Raw genomic sequence first — 10,096 nt, 5'->3', positions numbered from 1 at the left:
GTGTAGTGATGGATGTGCAAGACGGGGAGGGGGGTTCACATACACTCACTTCTGCAACACACATCGGCACAGAGGTTCCATTTTTCTCAACAAATTTCAAGCAGTGATTTTTCAATAGATACAGTACATTAATTTACATGATAGAATCACAACAATGGCTCAAAGACGACGACTCGCACATGCGCGACTCTGAAGGTACAAAAACCAATCAGACAGAGGTGTTCAAAACAATGCAAACTATTCATATATATATATATATGTATATATATATATATATATATATATATATACATATATATGTATATATATACATATATAAAATAAAACAGGACTTGATGACATGACACTGAAAAAAATACAATAAAAACACAATAAAGGACCAATTGGAGCTTGAATGTGACAGATGGAGTAAATAAATAACACTTTCCCATGGGGTCACTTATTGTGTTTGTTTTATAAACACGTCTTACAGCGGTGACGGAAAATGAAGGCTCTGTACTTGCATTCATTTTGGACGGAAACATCACTGCATACGAGGCATTCAGAGGAATCACCTCAGCTGACTTGTTTTTTTAAAAAGCTCCGATGACTAAAAGTCTGTAAACTGTTGTTGTGTCGACTGTTTGTGAAACACCCCGGTGTTAATTACTTCTCCGCCTCAGGACACTGTTTTTAACATTATGTTCTGTTTTTTTTTCTTTTTCCTTTTTATTCATGCCTACATGATGCATAAATGAATACATTAATAGACCAGTGCCCTGCTTTGAACTCCATTATGCATGGTGTGTGCTTTGAGGCATTGGATTTGTTCCATTCTACTCCATGTAATAGTAGTGTAGGAGGTCACTGGGGGGTTGTTATGTTTGCATTAGTAAGCGTTGTGTTCACCAGCTGCCCCGAGCTGACCCTGAGCTGAGTGTTAACTGTTTTCAAAGACAGCATCGTGAGTGTTTAACAGCCTCGGGGCTGAGCTGCTCCCCCGCCATGTTCGAAAACAGACATCGGCCACAAAGTACTGAACGCAGAGTGTCCAGGTCCGAATATTTACCAGCACTGCAGGACCTGGGTGACTGTTGGACCAACATGAACATCTAAGTGTGGACTGATACTGCCATCTAGTGGTCAACATGTGAACCTGAACACTGCTGTGTGACCCTAAACAATAAGAGTTTTAATCACAGTCAATCACGAGGGGAAGACGGAAAGTCTGTCAGACAGAGACAATGAGACAGAGATAATAAAAAAAAATCCCAGCGATAGAAACAGACACATAGAGACAAGGACACAGAGAGGCAAATACACAGAAACTAAGATACTCCGAGACAAAATAGACACAGAGACAATGAGATAGAGATGCACAGATATCGACAGAACACTAGGGCACAGAGAAGACAAGAGACAAGTTCATTTTGTCTCTCAACATTAATCCTAATCTTCTCAGGCACTATTTTTTTATTCTATTGGGGCCCCTTAGAGACACAAACTCTATATTACAGTGTGTGTGTTTTAATTTTATATTTTAAAGTGTTGTCTATATTTGATTGGAACTCATCCAACCATGTGGTGATTTACAACATTTTCAGGTCATGCCAAAGCTAGTGTTAATTCTTACATTTGCTGGAAATGGTTCCGCTCTTCCGCAAAGGATTGTGGGGTGGCGTTATCTTCTCTCCTTTTATTGGGAGACAATCGATCTATTATAAAGCCATCCATGTAAACAATGATCTAGTGTATCCGTAAGGAGATAATATAAGGACCGAAGTTGCTGTTCAAAAGAATACTCAACCCACAGTCCTAGAATCGCCTCTCAGTCCGTGGACTGCGTGAGCGCGGATTTCTCTCTCAACTTGCTTTGTTCGTCTTCGATTCAAAACCATTTGACAAAAAACCTGTTTATTCTCTATAAAAGGTGCGTCAAGTTTCATTATGAAGACACCTAATATATTGTTGAGCCAGACTATGATCCATGAGGGTTTCTTAAGATTTAGTATCATCCAAACATTTCACAAATCCATTGTCTTTGAAATTAACCGAGAGTACAGCTTCTTCCTTACTATTAATTAACCGGCATGCATTGCGTTACAGCGTGTCCTACGATATACATCAAAACGAGCTGAAATCGACTTGCTGAGGGATAGAAGTTGATACCATTTAATGTTTACAACGTGATACACCACTACATGACATTTGCTGTTTGTTTTTTTCTCAGTGACACCCTGACTCAGACACATTTTATGAGCCAAAGTCTTTATATACACGGAACCGACATCGGTTCAATCGGCTGGTCCGAAGGCAGTGAGATTTCAATTGATTGCTACAGTGAGTTACAGAACCTCTACGTTTCTTCTCTCCCCTCTCTCACTGCCGGCCTTGACTAGCCTTTTGCCTGGGTCTGCTTGTTTTCCTTCACAAATCCACTCTCTAATAGGGATATAGTAAATGTTTAATTGTAAATTGGTTATGGTATTAATTAATGAAGCCGTTTTTGGTGTTTGTAAACATTTCAGTATCAAGTTTATCACAATTAATGACTGTTAACGTTATAATATAACATGTATAAGTTTACCAACATTGTGTGCTGTATGTTAACATTGAAATATCGTTTAGCACAATTATTGACTACCATTACCAGTAATATGAAAGGTATAAGGTTACCATTTTCTTTTTATGTAAAACGTATATATTGTCTATCACAAGCATTGGCTGTAAAATAAAAATGTGTATGCTTACCATTATGATTAAGCAATAGACAATCATCAAGTAATTAAATGATGAATGTCATATAACTTGATTTTGATGAGTGAAGCAATATTACACACACCTTTGTTTCAGAATTACAATAACTTGCAACTTGGCCCTTTGATATGATGGATAATGGCTAAATTATTATCTCTGGTGTGATAATACCCCCCCCATGTGGTGTGTGCGAAAATTGCATGGGACTAATAAAGGATTATCTTATATTATAATGTATATTGTATTTGAATGCAAAATAACACTTGATGGACAAAGCCATCTGAATACAAATTTATTACAAACAAATAAAAAACAACCAGTGCAGTAATAAAATCAGTAAAAAAAGAGTTAGCATTCTAATAAATATATACACATGTAAACAATAATGCAACTCCAGTGAAACAGTGTATATAACAGATAACAAATAGCAATATAAAATAATATATACATATAAAACAGAACAGAATACCTTATATACACACACACATAGTACCACAACAGAATATAATCGAATAAATAAAATAGATTATTATTAACACAACAAACTAGAATAGAATATATATAATATTAGATAAGTGAAGACAAATACAATACAATACAAATACAAAATTATTGCGGTGGCGTATCTTTCCTTTTGCCATAACCCCGGGCTTCAAATGAGGCCTTCCACTCAGCCAGAGTTGTAGTGGCTGTGGCTTGGCAGTACCAATTTCCGAAGTACTGCTGGTGGGTGGCAGGGTCTCGCTCCCTCTTGCACTGCTTGCAAATGATGGTGTCACTCTTTTTAGTGTACTTCCGCTTTTTAATGCCACTCTCCTCTTGCTGGATCTTTTTTTTATGGTACTGCTGTGTGGTGTATGGCACATCAGCTGCCGGTTTGGTAAGAACCACAGGGAGCAGAGGTTGTGGTGCAAACAGAAGAGATTGCGGTGCAGGCAGGAGAGGTTGTGGTGCAAGCAGGAGAGGTTGCGGTGCAAGCAGGAGAGGTTGTGGTGCAATTTGCCAATTTGGGGATTTGCCACACTGCTGGTCGGGACACAGGGTCTGTCTTTCCTCACAACTGCGAGAGGCAAGCTCTCTGGGCTCACATTAGTGTTCTTTGGAATAGACAGGCCTTGCTCCAGCATGCTCTTCTCCTGCTTTTTCTGAAGTTTATTGTACCTAAAAATATTCAAAGTATACATTCGTTAGTATACCATAGTGTATCATATATATGCAATATATCTACACAGAACAGAGCACAGATACTATGTCATTCCCTTTTATTAACTCACCAACTAGCGATGGTTGCAGTATTCATCACCGGGAGCTGGATGGTGGTCTTCTCCATCACCATGGCATTATTTAGAATGACTTGGCGGATGTGAAGATATGCTTTGGTGACAAGGCTCCAACGCTCTTTCCTGACTCCATCAATGCGCCTGGGTCCACGATACTCCTCGCAAAGTTGAATAAAAAGTGCCTCACACACACGATTGCAGTCAGGCCACTGCGCTGGGCTTTTCCCTCCTGCAAAGCATCTGCAAAGGTATGGGCAGCATTAGTGTTCATAAAAGTAATTATATAATAGTATGTAGCATTGTCATACATACCGCTTTGTGCTCTCCACACCAGGTGCAACATTTTTTTTTGTGGCCCTGAATCTCCCTTTGGGGATTGTGTCTTGATAGTGTGGAGGGTAGGCTGTTTTTTTTTGTCATACTCTGACAAACACTCAGCCTCCTCTCTTGACAGGGCAAGACTGTGGTCTTTTAATGTGAATAATTGTCCCGTCAAGTCCTGGACAGCTTGGAAGCCCTCAATGTTGTCTGGTCCAACAGAGTCCTACATTAAACAAAATAGTGATAAAAAAAAAAAGTATTTTCAAATTTTATTACAGATGTAACCCGACAGAAGTTAAAAACATCATCAAAATGTTAACCTACATCATGACTGGTGGAGCATGATGATGTTGAAGGCTGTTCCTCTGCCACACTGGGAGCATCTTGCTGGGGAGCTAATTTAGAACACATTTAAGCAAAGAGCAATTGTTATGATGATAAAACAAGTATGCACTAACAATGCGTTTTAGACTGTTATGCATCTGTCTTCTAGCAGTTTTAGACTGCTATGCATCTGTCTTTTAAGTATGCAACAGTTCGATTAGGACATGCTTTGACCTCTGACCTTGATGAGTGCAGAGCATTTCCGCATCCTGAGAGGTTTGAGGAGTGTCGGTTTGAAGCTGGGGACCAAGGCTGGGATTAGATCCAGCAGGTCTCCCACTGTCCTCACAAACTGGGGGGCACACGGTTACAGCTGCTATGGGAAGGACACAGATAAACAGTGTAATGAACAGTGTTGTTGCCTCTATGGTGAGACAGCCTCCAATCTAAACATGTTTAATATAAGTCATTTTTATTGGAACCTTTACACTTAACAATTAAAAACTTAAAAACTTACCACTCTGCATAGTGGCAACAGTGAAGGAAGCAGAAGGTCCACTGAGTGGTGCTCTAGGCAGTGCAGTCGCAGTTGCAGTAGGTGCAGGTGGTGTGGCTGTAACTGCGACTGCTATAACTGCAGCTGGAGGTGCATTTGATGCAGGAGCTGATGGAGTGGGCTGTTGTGGAGGCCAAATTGTGTCCAGGGTGGTAACAGTTGGATCCTCCACATCAAATTGCTCCAAAAGAGAGTCTCCCTCTGCCACAGTGATGTCCTCAGTTTCAAGGGTTGCCAGGGCCAACTTATAGTCCTCCATGGCAATGTTGTTTTGGCTGTATAGGTATTCAATACCTATAAGCTCTCCTGAAACAATAAAATAAGCCTCATTAGATACTGACAAAGATATCTTTGTATACCTGCCTGTAGTGTATTACAAATAATGAATTACGTTCATACCTGTGTATTTCCGGGGGGCTTTGTACTCCACCAGTTTTCTCCCAAGCACCTCCTCTGACAGCTGGTTGGCTGCATGCCTAAGTAGGCCACTGTATGAGTGTGGCCCTGCTGTCCCCTCTGCTGTCATGGTCCTGTCCTCATTCCACCTGGCAAGACCATCAACCAGATATGCCTGGAAAAAGGTGTCACTTGCGAGGGTTCCTTTAAAAAAATGTGAAATATTGACATTGTGTTTCCAAGCATACAAACGTTATATTAAACAAATTAATAAATATCATTCTACACCTAACATGGAAACCTAACAATGTGTACTGTTTACCTGGGATGAATCTGTTCATGTGCAGATGAAAATTCTCCAGTGAGGTCGAACCTCTGGCACACCGGAAAGTTGGCAGCACATGACCACCCTTCTTCACTGTCCCAGTCTGTGTGTACAGCTGGAAACCTGGAGGGTCCTGGAGGCAGGGGATATGTTTACACTGGGCCTTCCAGATTTCTGCCATCCTTGCAGAGTTGCTCAGAGGCACACCGAGCGTGTTGCAGCCTCTCTCTCCATCATATGCCTCTATCAACTCCTTCAGCATGGCTTCCATCTCCCTGCTTTCCCGGACGGTCCTCCGACAATGAAGCTGCATCTCTGCCTCGCTTATATGGCGTATCACATCTCCCTCTGTGGGACGCATGTGACTTGCCTCCAGCTCTGCTCGCTTGGCTGCCTTGAGTCGCTGCATGTCACTCTCATCCCACACGAAAATGCACCGGGTTAGCTGGGCCATGAAGCTGGTGTATAGAGAATGAGAATCAGTTGTGCACCCGGTCGCAAACCTCCTCATAAAATGCCAGACATCCAACTGAATCCTCATTCTCGGCCATGCTCCAAAGATTTGTTTTAGGTGCGAGTTCCCACAGCAGTCACGGTCCACATATAGGATCTCGGGAGGTGGCACCTCTGCGTCTTTGTAGCGCCTCACAAGACCCTCTGCCATCTTCATTAGGCCCCATCCCTCACTCGCTGTGAGAACGGACATGATCACATGCCCATGTTCATTTCCGATGTTGGTGGCCCAAGCAGCTGTGGACCGGGCCTCACCTGCCAGCTTCCTCACAATTTTTTTGGTCGAGTCCATCTTCAGTACCTGGCCAAAGAGTGAGGTGATGGAGGCCTTCACTTCATCCAGCCTGCTGAGGACATCCTGGGCATAAACCTGCATCAGCCAGCGATGTTTTGCCACTGCGGGCATAGCTGGCAAGTCCCCCAGCAGACTTCCCCATACTCAGTGAGAAACTGAATTTGTCTCCCAAGCCAGCTCTCCGCATGCTGCTCTTCCAGCTGCTTCTGAAGCTGGCTGCTGCTGTTGCCCAAGCCCCGCTGACGCATGAGGCGCACGACCTGCATGTCGCATCCCAGCTTGAAAGTCAGGAGACATGGGATCTGGATGCGGTGGCCTATGTCTAGCTGGGAGACGATGGCATGGCTCCAACCGATCACCTTTCGTTTGCAGCTTTTACAGGCAAGATATTCAGATGCCAAGAAGTAAGAGCTGCTGACTCCAATCACCTGCCTGACTCTCTGATGTAGTCCAGCAGAGGTAAGCTCTGACTTGCCACAGTCTGGATGTGGACAGAGCAACCGCACACGCCAAAGCTTCCTTGGCATCCACAGGAACAGGGGGTGACCAAAGAACTGCTCCAATGTTAGAATAGCACTGGAGTTTAGTGATGGCCGAGGTGGATACCACCACATTCTGTCCACCTTTTCAAGGTCCAGCTCAGGTTGGTTAAACCGTGACCACCGTAACAGGGCCTTAGAAATCCAGTGCTGGTCAACTTCTAGCAGGGCAGGGATCCAACCAGTGGGCAGGCAAATTCTGTTCTCTGTTAAACAGATATGAGAGAATGAAGGAATTAAGGATTATTTATATAAAACCATAGTCTCTTAAGTTTGAAGAGAATAGTGTTGTGGGGAAAGATATGCCCATCTGTCATATTCTTTCCTGTCCATAACTAAAAACAGCAGGTGAGACAGAGACGCTGAAAATTCTTCAATTTACTGAGACTGTTAACAAGTAGTGGAAAAGTTAGAGACTGAAACACTTAATCAGACCAATAAGTTGCTGTAGCATAAGATATTCTATGGCTGATTTGGACAATTGGAATAAAAATTAATGATTCAAGACAGAAGGGCTTGCATGGCCACCATGAGCATATTACTTATGTCTTAATATTAACCTGAAAACTTAAATCACTCTCTTTGAAGAAATGTGTCTCTTAAAGTAGTAATGTAAATGTTATTTTGTTGGTTGTTTTTTGTAAATAGAGTAAAATATTATTTATCCTCTTTGTTTATGTTTCATATAATTACCTACTGTAGTTAATTGTGGATAGAAAAAAAACTACATAGAAACAGTGAAGTGACACTAATTTTAAATGTTGAATTGTGGTGAGTGCTGTAATAGATGCAGCTATACATTCCTAAGCATGTGGACATGTTTCCAGCCTGCTCTGATCTGTCCTATGAAATCACTTACAATCTCTGTCAGAGCTGGCACAACAAGAGGCACAACTGTAAAGACGACTTTTCATGGAGAATTCTGTTAGAACTCTAACTCTGAAATAGTTAAGATGATTTCTACTTGGATTGTAAAGAATTACATACAGTTAGTCCTCTCTTTGTTAGGACAAAATGACACAGGTCCCCTGTTAGATGGTAAAGAGCAACATTCACACTCCTATAGTACAGAAAATGACATATACGATCCTATCTTACACATTACATTTTAATCAAGTTTGAAATGTAACTGAGAATTATTGTGAATTTTTATAAATCTTAGATAAAAGTCAGTGTTGCTGCTAATACTGCAGTACTTGAGATTAGTGCATACTTCTAATTTGAAAATAAACCTTGTTTTATTCTTATAATTCCAGTGGCCATGATTATTTAATATTTGTATATTGTAGAACGACAGTCCCCTGTTAGCCTGGTAAATGTGTATGTGTGTTTGTGTGTCTGTGTGTGACGGGGTTTGTGTGGCAGTTGCCTGTGGTTTCCTCTTGATCGCATGTTTTAGTGCAACTCTTTTTCACTGTGTTACATTGGGGTTCCACAGTGACTGAAGATCTGCAGAGACCTGAACAAGAACCTGAGGAGCAACCGCTGAGACCACCACAGACGTCCATGGTCAGCAGGACCACACACACACACACACAGACACACACAAACCTCTGGTTCTGCAGATGTTCCACGTCCTCTCATGGACCATGTCCTCTCAGGATCCACGTCCTCTCAGGGTCCAAATCCACTCATGGACCACATCCTCTAAGGGTCTCCACATCCTCTCAGGGACCACATCCTCTCAGGGTCCACGGTCCTCAGTCCACGTCCTCTCAGGGTCTCAGTTCTCTCAGGGTATCCACGTCCTCTCAGGGTCTCCTCCTCTCCTCAGGGTCCCTCTCAGGGTCTCCGGGTCCTCCTCAGGGTCTCACATCCTCTCAGGGTCTCCACGTCCTCTCAGGGTCTGCGTCCTCTCACTCAGGTCTCCCGTCCTCTCAGGTTCACATCCTCTCAGGACCACCTCTCAGGGACCACGCCCTCTCAGGGACCCGCCCTCTCAGGGTCTCCATGTCCTCTCTCCCGTCCTCTCAGGGTCTCCATGTCTCTCAGAGTCCCTCCCAGGGTCTCCACTTCCTCTCAGGGTCCACGTCCTCTCAGGGTCTCCCACATCCTCTCAGGGTCCCCGTCCTCTTATGTCCACGCCGGGTCCCCGTCCTCTCAGGCATCTCCTCTCCAGGGTCTCCCACGTCCTCTCAGGGTTCACATCCTCTCAGGGACCACGTCCTCTCAGGGTCTCCATGTCCTCTTTTGTCCACGTCCTCTCAGGGTCTCCATGTCCTCTCATCATCTCTCCAGGGTCTCTACATCCAGGGACCACATCCTCTCAGGGTCCACGTCCTCCTCAGGGTCTCACGTCCCACATCCTCTCCAGGGTCTCCACCTCTCAGGGTCTCCGTCCCCTTAGGGTCCACATCCTCTCAGGGACCACATCCTCAGGGTCCACGTCCTCTCAGGGTCCTCTCTCAGGGTCCCGTCCTCTCCCTCCTAAGGGTCTCCACGCCTCTCATGTCCCGTCCTCTCAGGGTCTCTATATGTCCTCTAAGGGTCCACATCCTCTCAGGGACCACATCCTCTCAGGGACCACTCCTCTCAGGGTCCATCCTCCTCCTCTCAGGGACCATGTCCTCTAAGGGTCTCCACGTCCTCTCATGTCCACGTCCTCTCAGGGTCTCTATGTCCTCTAAGGGTCCACGTCCTCTCAGGGTCCAAGTCAGCTCTGTCAGAGCTGGCACAATAAGAGGCACAACTGTAAAGACGACTTTTCATGGAGAATTCTGTTAGAACTCTAACTCTGAAATAGTTAAGATGATTTCCACTTGGATTGTAAAGAATTACATACAGTAAGTCCTCTCTTTGTTAGGACAAAAT

At 43.6% G+C, this 10,096-nt stretch overlaps 1 protein-coding gene across 1 annotated transcript; it reads right to left on the bottom strand.

Moving 5' to 3' along the window:
• Positions 1-3,305: 3,305 nt before the first annotated feature.
• LOC122765905 lies at positions 3,306-6,870 on the bottom strand. Its single transcript, XM_044020393.1, has 8 exons — positions 5,936-6,870; positions 5,617-5,817; positions 5,179-5,523; positions 4,903-5,037; positions 4,662-4,732; positions 4,329-4,560; positions 4,011-4,256; positions 3,306-3,897 (listed from the first exon to the last, which is right to left on the bottom strand). Exons 1-7 carry the CDS (start codon positions 6,855-6,857, stop codon positions 4,081-4,083), a joined length of 2,082 nt encoding a protein of 693 aa, XP_043876328.1. The 5' UTR covers positions 6,858-6,870; the 3' UTR covers positions 3,306-3,897; positions 4,011-4,080.
• Positions 6,871-10,096: the final 3,226 nt, after the last annotated feature.

This window comes from Solea senegalensis, linkage group LG1, assembly GCF_019176455.1.
Source record: "Solea senegalensis isolate Sse05_10M linkage group LG1, IFAPA_SoseM_1, whole genome shotgun sequence".
Lineage (NCBI taxonomy): Eukaryota > Metazoa > Chordata > Actinopteri > Pleuronectiformes > Soleidae > Solea > Solea senegalensis.
The sequence above is the reverse complement of the archived record's forward strand: the minus strand, read 5'-3'. Positions and strand labels throughout refer to the sequence as shown.

Coding starts and splice junctions, on each gene's coding strand:
- LOC122765905 (XM_044020393.1), bottom strand. CDS start 6,857: ATGCCCGCAGTGGCAAAACATCGCTGGCTGATGCAGGTTTATGCCCAG. Junction 5,818..5,935: donor CATGAACAGATTCATCCCAG/GTAAACAGTACA, acceptor ATTTTTTTAAAG/GAACCCTCGCAAGTGACACC. Junction 5,524..5,616: donor AGCCCCCCGGAAATACACAG/GTATGAACGTAA, acceptor TTATTGTTTCAG/GAGAGCTTATAGGTATTGAA.